This window comes from Vespa crabro, chromosome 2 (assembly GCF_910589235.1).
Source record: "Vespa crabro chromosome 2, iyVesCrab1.2, whole genome shotgun sequence".
NCBI lineage: Eukaryota > Metazoa > Arthropoda > Insecta > Hymenoptera > Vespidae > Vespa > Vespa crabro.
In genome coordinates this window covers 13,795,999-13,810,796 of record NC_060956.1, presented here as the reverse complement: position 1 = coordinate 13,810,796, position 14,798 = coordinate 13,795,999, and the positions used below count along the sequence as shown (strand labels likewise).

General features: G+C 39.6%; 1 protein-coding gene across 1 annotated transcript in view; it reads left to right on the top strand.

Annotated features, from left to right (window-relative positions):
* The first annotated feature begins 815 nt into the window (after window positions 1-815).
* The window catches only part of LOC124422293 (serine/threonine-protein kinase 17B-like), a 78,049-nt gene continuing 64,066 nt past the window's right edge, over window positions 816-14,798 (top strand). Inside the window, exon 1 of the mRNA XM_046958548.1 lies at window positions 816-1,880. Coding sequence (XP_046814504.1) covers window positions 1,747-1,880 — 134 coding nt within the window. The 5' untranslated portion in view covers window positions 816-1,746. The remainder of the gene's footprint in view (window positions 1,881-14,798) is intronic.

Genomic DNA, 14,798 nt, shown 5'->3' with positions numbered 1-14,798 from the left:
TTCGCTTGGAAACCTATAAATTATACATTCCATTATTCATGCTGGCTCGCCATAATCATGTAAGATGGTTGACAAGATCCCGTCGCGTCCTACCGTATCTCGTGTTTCCCCTCTCACAGAAATAATCATCGTTGTTTCTCCGAATAAAAATATTTTCTTTTTCTTAAAGAATAATTTTTCAATTCGACCTGCTAAAACAATTGTTTCTGGCTAATTTCAAGGTGACCCTCGGTAACAACCACAAGCTACTGCTACGAAATAATTTATCAATTCGGTCGGCAGCTGCGACGAAATGCAAACAGACGAAAATTCCAAAGAGAATTCTGAACAGCCTTTTAAAGAGACGCTAGTATCGATCGTAGTTGTAGACTCTCGTCTCTTGGTAAGATGGACTAAAAAGATATAAAGTATATATATATATATATACCTAGGAAGATCGCGTTAATTCGTCACATTGAAATCGAGAAAAGGAGAAAGAACGAAAGAGAAGTTAAGGAACGATTCGCGGAGTCATCGCACGATACGATAAGAAAAAAAAGAAGAGTGGAGTAGGAATAGTGGAAAGAGGATAAGGAGGATGAGGAGAAGGAGAAGATGAAGGAGGAGGAGAAGAGAGACAAGGAGAAGGAAAAATAAGAAGAAGAAGAAGAAGAAAACAACGAGAACGCGCGTCTAGAAGAAAAAGGAGAAATCGGGGAGGGTTCGTAGTTCGCGCGAAAACGTTCGGTAATCTTCGGTAGACTTCGGATACATTCGATGTCGCCGGCGAGTGTTGAACCCCCACTCCGGTGGCGTATCGCACGGCAGAAGGAAGAGTGGGGAGTCGGCGTTCGGCGGATCGCCGTTCAATCGTCGTTTGATCGTCGCGCGAGGTGGTTGCGTGCTGGAAAGCTCGCACGGCTGTAAGGCGCGTGCCTCGGTTAATACGAGATATATACAGTGTACAATTCGCCCTCGTCGTGAGCACGTTTATTCTTTTTCATCCTGTTACGAAGGAAAATTATCTACGGAATATCTAGGAAGAAAACTAACTACAACCGCTTCCGTTCTTTGGAAATCTTATGTCAATAGAAGACAGAAGGAAAGCAGGTGGTGGTGTATATAAGGCAAAAGAAGAAGAAAAGAGATGTCTTCTCCTCGTTCGAGATCCGTTCTTCGCGACAGTGACGTGATGTCTCCTTGTTCCTTGTTACGCTGACGCCGCGTAGAAAGGTCTTCGTGAGAAAACGTGGTGACGGAGCGCGTTATTTTTCCTCGATCTTGTTTTATATCGTTCTTTTGTGCACTCGGATATTAATTTCTAGTTAAGGTCAACGCGCGTCCAATAAACGAGTATACGTCTGTACATATATACGTATACATATACATATACAAATATTTATACGTATTAACGTATAGCCGGATGTGATCGGTTTATTTAGAAAAGTGCGTTGTTTCCGGTTCGGCTACGACAACCAACACGATACTCGCTTCGTTTCTCGTGCCACGAGGTCGACGGATTTATTTTGTCCCTTTTGTAACTTACTTTCTGTGCCACGGAAGAGACATACCAATATACATACACACATATACGAACCATACACATATACGCACGCACGTACGCACGATAAACTACACGACCCACACGCATATATTGTCGTCGTGCGGTAAATACACACACAGCGAAACGCGCGCGCGCGCGCGCGCGTATCTAGACGACGTAGCAACGTACACACGAGGAAAGATTCTTAGGAGTCGCGCGGCGCCATGACCGCGGACGGCCTGTTCGAACCTACCAGCATCCCGGGGCACCTCGCTCCCACGCCCGAGAGACTGGAGAGGCTTCTCTCGAAGCAGACCCTCGAGGAGCTCTACGAAGTCGAGGAACAGCCTTTCGCACGGTAAGTGAGCGACACCAACCGATTCGAGACTCTTCTTCTTCTTTCTCATCGTACACGAGACATCGTTCTTCCTTGTCCTCGAAAATAGTGAAAATCAGAGGAAATATTCACGTTTCTCTCTTCTTCAACCGGTTTTTCAAAACTTTATTAGAATCTTTGAATTCCATCCTCCTCGTAACGTCCTTAAAGCCTTCTTTTTCTTTCTTTTATGTTTTCTTTCTTTTTCTTCCCACTTTTTCTCTTTTTTTTTCTTTTTTTTAACTTTTTCTCTTTCTTTTTCCAATTCGAAAAATTAAACTGAAAATTATCGCAATTGCTCCAATCACCAGATATCGAAATCGCAATGTAACCTCTAAATAATACGTTTATTCTTTTATACGAATGAAAAAAGAGAGACATTCGTGGTTAGAAATTATTACAAAAGTCTTTGCATATATATATATATGCATGTGTATACATATACATATACATACATACATACATACATATATATATATATATATATATATATATATATATATATAATTATTTCAGGTTAATATTTTGAACGAATAACGTTGTGCGAATAAGGAAAGGAGAAACTTTTATGTAGAAAGGATTATTGAAAGTGTCGTAAAATAAGAGTGACGTAATTTCTCCGTTGGTCGAAACGCCTTCGAAAGTCGTTCCGAATATCGTTTTCTCGACCACGAAGAATAATTCCGTTTGATTAGAGCCTCCCTGGGACCGACCCATCGGCATTTTGGGATTCGACGATGAGAAAACTTGTTCCTACCGTGAGATCGAGGTCGAACCTTTGCGTGCCGATATTATTTTACGACCTACGCCCTCCAACCTTTTTCCTCTTTCTCTCTCTCTCTCTCTTTCTCTCTCTCTCTCTCTCCCTCTTTCTTTTTTTCTCCCCCGTTTCTCCTTACCATCCTTCCTTACCTCCTTTTCGCCTCCGGTCCAGCGTTCTCCGACACAAAAAACGAAAAAGTAATAAAAAAAACAAGAATAAAGAAGCTTATCTCGAAATGTTCCTACCAGCCTTACCCATTCGTGGTGCAAACATTATAAATTGACCGTTCGTTGTAATTTTATTTTTCTCGCACGTTGCGAAATCGATGAAATCGTAGATAGCACCGATGTCGTTAGGGTCTCGGTCGGGGCTAGGTCATGGATGACGCGTTCTTTACTTGGATGCAAGATTAGAGAAGCTAGAAAAGTGCGACTTTGTTAGACTCGTCTCGTTGCAACGATTGGACGATATTAAAACCAAATGCACATTTAACGTATTAAACGATGAATAAAACAAGAGAGGATTTCGCTTTGTAATTTGATTTTCTTCGTACAAATATTTTAATTTATTTTACTTTCTGATTCTTTGCAATGTTATTTTCGAGCCATTATATATATATATATATATATATATATATATATATATATATATACATGCATACATACGTAAGCTGCTGACAAAGAAAACATGATCGCGAGAGAGTATTATAAAAAAAGTGCTGATATATACTTACGTATATCTCAAGCACGTAAAAAATATTTGTTTGTCTCCTTTAAATAACGTAAACTTCGACAGTCCTCAACATTAAGATGAAAGCCGTATTACGGTCACGACCAATCGCGCATTCACCCTCGATTTACTCGAGTGCCATTTTCATTCCCGATCCTTTTGTTCGACGATTGCCTATAGTAAGCATCTGCATAACTCTCCGGAAGAAACTCTTGGTGATGTTATATCTACATATATTGATAATGTTGTATGTATTTATGTATGAACGACATTCATCGTTATATTCAACAAAAAAAAAAAGGAAATAACAAGTTCGTTCGAAATATCAAAATATCAAATACACAGATACATATTTCAAATTAATCCGTATAGAATGTAAATCTTTCACTAAACTTTTAACTTGAAACGTTAAGAAAATCTTGAAATAACGTAGGATACGGATATTATGTTAGATAAGCGATTAGATTATAGATTAGATTGGTTTATTATAGATTAGACATTATATATATATTATATATATATATATAAAATGGCTGTGTTCTACGTTGATTCTATGAAAAGGGGAATTATGTACTACTAACGAAGAAGGAAGTTAACAAGTCCTTCGTACAATATCAAATGCCGCGACTGTATATATAATTACTTTTCTACCTTCACCCACATGAGATATATTGTTAATGCATTTTGCTTAACGACCGGACGCATTCGAGTTCTTCCGCAACGACGTTAATTATTACAAAGATTTATGCTGCCGTCAATCATGAGCGTTCAGAACAGAACGTAGGAAAGAAAAGTATCGTGTAATAACGTTTGCACCACCGACCACTTGGGTTCATCTCTTAGAAACTTTTACCGGAAGACTTAGCCTTTTTATTAGTGTTCGCGAGCGTTTATGTAAAATAGAGGCAGGATGGAGGAGAAAAAAAAGAAGTCACTACATTCGGGTATAGACGATCACAGTAGAGATACCATGTACTTAGATTCACAGGTGCCCCTATAACATTGAATTGATCCTACGAGTTTAGCATTTAAATCGATGGATCTTTCTTTGTTTTCATCGTTGTTGTATAGAATTTCCTGGTGAATTATTCGTGAGATTAATTAATTCAAGGTCGTCGAGTTGAGAAACTCAAATAAGAGAGTCTTTCGAGTCGCAAACTCGAACGTTCGATTTTCTTTCCATCGAGGTTATCTTTTTTTAGTAGTCGCACGCCAAGAAAGAGAAAGAGAAAGAAAGAGCGAGTATCGAAGCACGTACAATAAACTAGAGATAAGGAGTGGTCTTGAGAGGCATTTCACTATAGCTGCTCGATCTTGAGACTCGAATCGTCAGAGCGACGCCATAAACGTCCGTAAGAAAAGGGGTCTCTGGCATAAATATTATGGCTATATCGTACTACGCTACGTTATTCTCGCGAAATGTAAATAAACCGAAGCTCGCGTTCCGTGGTCACCAATTAAGTGGTCTGTTGCCTGTGAAATCGATACCTGTGCCTCCGTTCATGGAACGTTCATGGAACGTTCATGGAACAATCTTTATTGGCCGAGTTTTGCATTCGTTGACTTCCTTTGGATTCTTGAACGATCATTATTTGCGTTTCCGATTCCTTTTCTTCGACCCCTTCCTCTTTCTCTTTCTTTTTCTACGATCTCTCCTTTGCAAATGAGCGACGACGCGATGAAACTCTTTTCTTATGTCCTCCTCGGAGACTATCGACTCTCCATATTGCTAGAAAAACGAAATAAGAAAATTATTTTACGGACTCTTTACGAGAGAGATCTTTTACTATATTCTACAATACCCGCATAAACTCGCGTCGATCTTTATCGTCTCGTTATCTATCTCTCTCTTTCTCTGTTTATATCATTTTCTCTCTCTCTCTCTCTCTCTCTCTCTATCTCTCTTTCTCTCTCGCATTCTCTCTCGATAGAATAGCACCCACTTTAAGATTATTCTCAGAACAATTCCACGTTATCGCGTTCGAAGTAGAGGAAAATTTCTTATTACGAATAAATAAGATCTACGGAGAAATTTTATTCTTCGTATCATACTATGCCTATTTATTTAAGTACTTGCTAACATTTTTATGCAATGGAATAATAGGTAGACGTTCTATGAAATTTGTATTCATTGATAATATTAACTAATTAATAAAAATAATGTCTCTCTTTTCTCTTTCTCCTTACTCTTCTCTCTCTCTCTCTCTCTCTCTCTCTCTCTCTCTCTCTCTCTCTCTCTCGCTTTTTTTCTCTCACTACTCTATCAGTATGTGTGTGTGTATTTTGTGTACGTGTGATAAAGAAAAAAGAGAATGCCTTTGCAGCCACCAGCGTGGCTTCAATTTGTGTCTTGTGAGATACACTCGCATGATTTATTCATTAACCTCATCGCGCGCGAGGGTGTCACGGTAGACACCCGCTATTCCGGAGCGGAACATCACGGAGCGATCTTCACGAAGTTCTTTAACGTTCTCCAAGCGCGTCGTCTTTTCACTTGAAAAAAAAAAAGGAAAAAAGAGAAAAAGATAAATATCGATTAAATAGAGATAGAAAGAGAAGAAACAGTACTCTTGCAAAGATCTTTATAGATTCTACTATCGACGCGTTATCCCGCGTGGACGCTTTTGAATTACGATGACGCACAGTGCAACAGCAACGTCGTTGTCTTTCTTGTGTGCGTGTATGTGTGTATGTATGTATGTATGTATGTATGTATGTATGTATGTATGTATGTATTTGTGTATGTATATATGTATGTATGTACGTACACATATATGCATGTATAATACGTGACCAGCTCTCGCCTTGTTGTTTCGTTCTTTCTCCGATATAAGAAAATCATCCGTGCGGAATGTAGACGTGAAATTTTTGTTTCGAAGGTAACACGATGTTAGACGTAAACTTCCACGTGTTGAATGTTACAAACGTGAGTCACTACAAAATTTCTCATCGTTGTGAAACTATTTTATCTATCTAAACGTAGGTAGGAAAGGAAGTAGAAATGGAGTAGAGTGGACTGGAATAAAATGGAGTAGCGGAAAAGAAGAAGAAGAAGAAGAAGAGGGGAAGAAAGTAATCTTATATACGATAGAGATAGGAAATAATCAATGATCTTTGAAGTATAAGATCTTGTAATGTTCTATCTCGAGTCTCGAAAACTTCTCGACAATCGAGATTAACCCAGAATATGAATTACACGGCAGGAAGGATATTGTTGACACGGATGGTCACCGATACATCTCTTTCATAGTTTATTGGGTTTATAGGTAGTATTCTAACGGGACGAACGAACGAATGAAATAAGGAACGAACGAACGAATGGAACGGTTGTACCATAGCAACGGTCAAATCATCGAACGGTAACATCTGGCGACTGCGTACACGCGGGGTACGTCTTATTGCAAGTAGCAAGAAAACTTAAGGATACTCACGTTTTTCTCTTACTATAGCTTTACTCTATTCCGCGACTTCATAATCGCAAATCATAGAGTACTTCTCTTTCTCGTTTTACGGTTGATGCTGTTACGCAAGAGACGACCGAGAGAAATAAATCTATCCCAGCGGTCTTGCTCGATCCAACAGAGAGAGAGAGAGAGAGAGAGAGAGAGAGAGAGAGAGAGAGAGAGACGCGGATTCGAGCTTTACGGTGTTGGGTCGTCGCGGCTCGTAGAATAGCGCAGAGGAAAAAGACGGAGAATGGATCTAAGTGAGAGGAAGATAGAGAAGGAGGAAGAAGAAGAAGCAGCAGCAGCAGCAGCAGAAGAAGAAGAGAAGGTTGAGGAGAGGGTTCAGCGTGGGTTGAAAATAGCCTGTGGCCGGGCGGAGTATGCAGAAACCGTCCGCTATGCACTTGCCATTCGATATTTATATCCTTATAGGTAGATACGTTGCAAGTTTTTCTTCTCTCTCTCTCTCTCTTTTTTTTCTCTCTTTTACCTACGGCACGAGCTAAGATACAAAAGTACGAGCTTGCTTCGGAAGATATACTGGCTGCAAGGGACGATATCTGGCTGAATGTGAGAGAAAGAGAAAGAGACAGAGAAAGATTCCCTTCGAAACAATACGCTTTACGAGCTACGCTAAGCGGGAAGAGGTTATCGAGAGGGAGAAAGAGAGAGAGAGAGAGAGAGAGAGAGAGAGAGAGAGAGAAAGATGGTCGAGACTATCCTTCGTGATTCTCTTCGTCGAACTCGCGAGAGAAAAGAGGAGCTCGATGACCCCGATAAGTAAGAACGTCTCACGAAGCATAGTCGCTCTCGAGTCGTTCGGTTCGTCGTTTCTGCCACCGTCTTTTGCTACTTCGAGGAAAGAAAGAAAGAAAGAGAGAGAAATAGTGATATATACTATGGAGGAACGGGAAAGGGAAGGGAAAAGAAGGGGGTATATTCGAGGCGCCGGTGCATCCCAGTCGCATCCCAACCACTTCTTAAGCGCGTTCCGTCACCGGGTCACACTGCGTTTCTCGAATCTCGATTCGAGACTCCTCTCTTGGTTCCTGACCTCGATAAACGAGTCTGCCGTGCGTTCGTCCAAACTCGTATCTTAGTATTAGCGTGTCTTCCTTCATTTTATCTTTACGCAGTCGGGTAAATGATTTCGAGGAATTAAGGTGGTACATTTTATAGGAAATTCGAGAATGAGGAAGAGGAGGAGAGGAAAGTTTTTATTTCAATTATTTAAAAGGCCATTGTTGTTAATCACGGTCTTTTTCTATCAAAAAATATATTTTCTACTATTAAGTAAAATCACGTGCAAAAGCATTTCGTCCTTTTTAATTGTCGTCATAGCTATAAAATTCATCACGATATTTCAACTCTCAATTCGCGATCGAATAGTTTTAGAATTTTATATATGTAACGTCTGTCTGTATTGATTTACTTTACCATTGATTTTTTTAGCAAATCTAAGAGACTTTTGAAAAAGTCATTAACCCTTTACCGTTAACGTAATCTCGAAAGTAGTTACTTCTTATGTAATCGATAAAAAAAAAATCAATTATAAACGTGACGGAAACTAAATCGATATTTGTACGCAGGGAAGCTACACTTTTATTATCACCTGTCTCCAAACGGAAGCAATAAATACTATGACACACGTGTACACCGTGTGTTCCCCCTGATAATTCGTATGGGACTCCTCGTATACTGAATACGTTCTATCCTCTTTCATCGTTCGAATATTTTTTTTTTCTTTTCTTTTTCTTAAAGTTCCGACTTCTAAGTTAGAACGAACGGAATATGTATTTTTAAACTGGAACGTTTTTCAAGGGTATTCCCTAAGGAATCATTCTCTACTGAGTTTATTTTAAGATATAAAGAAAAATCCAAAGAAAAAGTTCTGCAGAGAGAGAGAGAGAGAGAGAGAGAGAGAGAGAGAGAGAGAGAGAGAATGGCATCCGTTCGTCGAGATGAACGGAATGAAAATCCGCTATCCTACGGATTCTCGGATTAAGACGACTATGCGAACATTCTGGATGGACCGGACGAGTTAACGTGACAGAAACAGGCATGCCGTCCGGAAAGTAACGGTAACGGTGCTCGCAATTAGTGCGCCGGAGCTCGGCTTCTCCTCCTGCCTACTTGCTCGGGCCTTGTGTCGCGATCCGCTCGACAATGACCTTCCGTCGACGAAGGAAGAAACCAACTTATGCGCTGTCTCTCTCTCTCTCTCTCTCTCTCTCTCTCTCTCTCTCTCTCTTTCTTTCTTTCTTTTTTTCTCCCATTCCAACATTTACGAATCTTCACGGTACTCGCGACACGTGTCTCGAGACCGAACGTACGTTTCACTTCGTTGCCTCTATTTCATGTAAATCGGAATCTCACTTATCGGAGAAAGTATCCGGTACTCGGAATTAAAACGAACTCGATTCAGATACAGTCGGTTAAAGAAATATTTCAGATATACACTTTTTTGAAATTTTATAAATTAATTCTAATCGAATATGAAAATAAAGCAAAATGAAATTTTCGATAATCGTAGAAAAAATTAATCATGTAAATTAAAAGAGATCGTAGAGAATTTCTTTTCATAGATATTCTTTTTCGTATATATATACGAAATGTATGTATCGTCGGAAGAGAGATAATATTATATAACATTTATATAAATTTATATAATCTATATGATCTACAAGATCGTAAATTCATTGAGTTTTAAGTAAAATACGAATGAAAGAGGAGATGATTTCTGTCGTAGTTTTCCGAATTGTCAGTATTATTCCGCAGATAATGGGGAATGTTTTTACGAACGAATTGCCGATCCAATCTCATTGCAACAACCACCATTTTCTTGCGACGGTTTTTCGAAGGGTATGGGTCACGCTTCGATTCCTCGTCCAAGATCGAGTATCTTTTCTTCTTCGTCCTCCTCTTCATCGTCGCGAAGGTCGTCTTTGGCAGTCTTCTTCTTCTTCTTCTCAGTTTGGCCGGCGGAACGTGCCACGGGATGCAGCTGCCCAGCCAGGAACGAACAGCTGTTCCTCTCTCCTCGCATATACATCTCTCTCTCTCTCTCTCTCTCTCTCTTTCTCTCTCTCTCTCTCTCTCTCTCTCTTTCTCCTCTTTCCTCTTTTCTCTCTTTTGCGGACCTCGCCTTCTCTTTCTCCTTCGTCTTCTCGTCTTTCCCCTTGTCCTTTCCAGGCTAACCGTCTTTTTCGTTTAACATAACAATGCTGCTCCTCTCAAAGAGGAGGATGTACGTTTTCGAAATACCCTTGGCCCTTCTGCGAACTCTAGCCCCTTCGAATTCCACCACTGTCATACAAGTTTTTCACTTTAAAAAGGATTTTAACCTAAGGAATGAACATAACATTTTTCGAAGCAGAACAATTTTTTCGAAATATCTAATAATACTCCCAGAGTTATTTCTTGATACTATTCATTTTAAAGGGTACTATTATTGTTAATATTTTAAGAAAATAAATCGACAGGAAAATACGAAATGACATTTTATTAACATCCCTTAGATAATATCGATCATCAACGATAACGGCGAGGCGGTAAGTCAAAGCCCTAACCGCCCTTCCTTCTCAAAGGCAACGGAGTCGGTACCTCTCTTCGACTTTCCGTCGCCTTAATTATACTTATCGACTCATTCGATCGGAACGCCGTTTGCTTGCACGATCTTTCTCTCTTTCTCTTTTGAATTGCGATAGAATGAAAGAGAGAAAAAGAAAGAGAAAAGGAAACTGTTTTCTAGAAAAAAAAAATATAAATAAATAAATAAGTGAGAAAGAGGAGGAGGAGGAAGAAGAAGATAGACGGTGTGTCGGTACGCTCCCTTGGATATCTTCACGGGTGAGAAAATATGAGGGTGGTATTCGAGCAAGACTAGAAAGACGAACGCTTTTACCTTATTTCTCTCAAGGTCGTCTCGATCCTTTTTCTTCTATTTCTTCTTTTTCTACTACTTCTTCTTTTTCTTCATCTTCTTCTTTTTCTTCATCTTCTTCTTCTTGTCTTTTCTTTCCCATGTACATTCTCCAGCAACTAGATAACCGCACATCTGGATCGAATTCCTCCAAAAAAAAGAAGAGAATTCTCTTTTCCTGCACCAATCAAATTGATCACCAATTATACACCGAATCCTTTTTTATCCAGTTTATTTCTCCTTTCGAATGTCGAAAGATTTCGTGTAAAAAAAAAAGAAAAAAAGAAAAAATAATTTCGTAGATTCTCGTGATTAAGTTGAACGATCTCTCTCGATCGAGAAATAATACATCCTGCTCAAACAATCTATGGATCGAGATCGATCGTGACTAACAGAGGACCGAGGTGCAGTCGTTGGAAGTTATTACGACACGATGCTTTTAAGAAGTGAGTGAACGAGTGAAAAAGAGAGAGAGAGAGAGAGAGAGAGAGAGAGAGAGCGAGAAAGAGAGAGAGAAGGGCGAATGGATCATTCGCGATTACGCTGTGATCTATGGGTCACGATCCTTTGACGGCAGGACACCTTTGGCCCAGATCACTCCGTGCCATTGTGTCGTCACGATTCGAACGTGTTTAAGCACTTTTCTGTGCCTGAATAGAAAAGAAAAGGCCGCTCTTAATATGTATAAGCGTGTCTTTTTAATTTCATTTGATTATAAGCGAACGATATTTTTATTTGTTTTTATTTTCTTTTCTCCTTCTCCGCGAGAAATCTCGACAATATTTTTTTCCTTTTCTTTCTTTTTTTTATTTTCTTCAGAGAAAACCATAGAAGAAGAGCACGTTCTTCGAGATCTTGAAAAACATTAACGAGTCAACTCGCAAGGTCTGTTTCCCCATTGGCAAAAGTAAAAACGAGGAAGTGAGCTCTCGCGATCGAAGATAACGAGAGTCGCTAAGGCGCGGTGTACGCGTTCGAAACGAAAAACAGGTTTGGAACCGTGTTACCGAGCAGTCTACACTTTTCTTCTCGTATCCTCGAAAATCAGATTGTGCCTGGTACTTCTCAGGTCCTGTTCGACGCCCACGCGTCCTCTCGAAACTCGCACACCTTTATCTTCGTCTCCTTCTTTCTCATCTTTTGCCTCATTTCGATTTTCTTTTTCTTTTTCTTTTTTTTTTCTTTTTTTTTATTCATCTTCTCTATTCTATTTTCTTCTTTTTCTTTTTTTTTTTTAAAAGTTTTACAACATAATCAACAAAGGAAAAATCAATAAAGATATCTCGTTAATAAAATATTCCAACCTTTGAAGTTTATTTTTGTCTCGTAATCATCGAAACTACAGAAATTCATTCCGCATTTATATATAGTCGACAGATTAGAACTGACGGTACTGACGTCAAACGACATTTCCTTAAAAACACGTTTTGTTATTAAGGTGAAAAAATAAAACCTTAATAGGTCATTAATTAAAACTTGGTAACGTAAGTACCTGAGCTCGTATTGGAGATGCAAAAGAAGTTTGACGGTGACTTGGTAGACGAAGTGAGAGAAGAGGGGAAAAGAACAGGCGGAGTGGGGGAAGTAAGAGAATCGAGGTGGTTTCTTCGTTAAGACCCTATACTCGCCGACCTCGTTACAACGCGGTCGCTCCCCTTCGGCTTCCGTTCGGTTAACCGTAAATTACAACCGCGACCGGTGTGTAACGAGCATAATGGCGACTGTAGTCGGGTGAAGGTCGGACATCTCGAACGAGCCAGGCAAACGAATCGAGCGCGATATTTCTTTTCGAACGAAAGAAACACTGAAACCTGATACTTGGACTCGACTTCGTTTTGTCCAAGAGTCCTCATCGAGATATTGCATATGTAAAAAGTTCTATATCCGTAAAAGATTCATTCACTCGTTCGGTTAAACTTTTTTCTCATTATCGAGAGATATTCAAAATATTTTTCATATTACTATTTTAATTTCCAATGGAAAAAACGTTTCAAGAGAAAAAAAGTTTGATTACATTCGATTACAAGTTACCTTGTTTAGCATGACCTATATGAATAAATAAATACTCTTATCGTCGTATGCACTCTTCGTTTCAAATGATTCCAGGATACACTTACTTATTACTTTTTGTGGATCTAGATATAATTGAAATCTTACGTGAAATTGCCTCTCTCTCTCTCTCTCTCTCTCTCTCTCTCTCTCTCTCTCTTTTCTGTTTTTTTCAGATATCAAAATCCTACTACTTCGTATTCAGAAACATAAAAAGATGCTGGACTTAATCGTAGAGAACCAGTATTCTTGATCGATAACGATATTTAGTTCGTTCAAATCTGGATTTTGAAATGATCTCTTTCCTGCTCGTTAAATTGCAATATTTAAATATCGCCAACGATTGTAACGTGTCTATTTATCGATTGGGTAAACTATAATTTCCCATTTAGTAGACTTCTTTATTACAGAGGAATCAATTTTGAGCAAATTTTGTTCTTGAGAGGTTGAGAAAACATTGAAAATGAAGTTAACGTGTTTCTCTCGTCCGGTCGTTCTACTTATTCGATAACACTCGGTGGTATCGGTTTGATCGTTGTTGCGGTTCCGGCGTATTCATTATGGCGTATACGCGCCTTGGGAAAAGGAACAACCTTGCCCGCATTTTCTAGCGTGACGTAAGTCGTATCCACCCTTAATACCATATAGTATATGTTAAAAAGCGAAGAAGGACGCAAACTGTCTCGACATACGGCTTTTATTTCCACACACATTCTACTTCTGTTACTTTCGTTTACTTTGTCTCTCAATCTTTTTCTTTTTCTACTTTCTTATGAAACTTCGAGGTTACATGAACGTGAAATTATTTATATACGTTGTATACCATATAATATTTCATATTAGATAAATACATAGTTAGCATCATTTGAATTTTCTTCTAAGGACATCATCTATTATTCTATTCCAAATTCGGCAGAATTTTCTCGTTTTTATAGAACAAGGCAAAATTAGTGGTATCATCGAGGTAAGAAATGATAAAACTGAAGAGAGGGAGGGGAGGGAGAGAGAGAGTGGGGCAAGAGATGTGTGAGCTACGGGCATAGATCATTCGATCAATATGGTTCGAGCGTCGGTTCGCGAGGCAAACGAGTTGTCGTAAGATTTTCACGAGGAAACTCGATTCGATCAAACTCGTACGTTCGCCACCGATGATATCGCGTAGCTTTGCTTCGGAGATGAAAGACGTAGAGAGCAAGGGAAAAAGAGAAAGGAGGGGTAGTAGAGAGAGGAAGGAGCGGATGCAATTACGAGAGCCGATTATGGTCGTCGGCTATCTATCTCCCTTTTGCGATGTGGACGCCTGGTAACAGGGTTCCCAACAATGTTCTGTACGAATGCGTACGACTTAATCGTGCCGGTATACAGAGCCGTGATCGGCAAGAAATTGCAAGCACGAGCGAGCCAACGAACGCGCGCGCGAGCGAGCGAACGGGAAAGAAAGAAAACGAGTGTGGTGGGGAGAGGGAGAGGGAGAAAGAGTCGATCGAAAACGGAACGAGAAGATACGTCAAGGTCGTATCTTTTCTTACCAATCCTATCCTCCACTATCCCCCTTTCCTCCTATAGCAGCATCTCTTTCCCCTCGGTCGACGATTCGTAAGAACGCGCATCGCACTTGAATTATCCGATGAGTCCACCACGAGTCTTTCTCTCTCTCTCTCTCTCTACGATTCTCTTCTTACGGCCATTACTCGAAACGAGCCACGCGAGTTAATACCCGCGCGTATCGACGACGATACCGCGCCATTATCAGAGACTTTTTTTTATTTTTCTACGGTGATGAATGATTTTATACAAATGAGAACACAATGTCGATGTGAAATATATTTTTTTCTTTGTCTTACCTATACGAACGAGACTTTGTTTTTAATATTTTTAACGTCATGATTTGCGTACTATGTATAGTATAGGAACATCCATGTGTCTATATATATGTATGTATATTTACGTAAATAGCCGTGTTCACATACATATGTATGTACGTACAATAC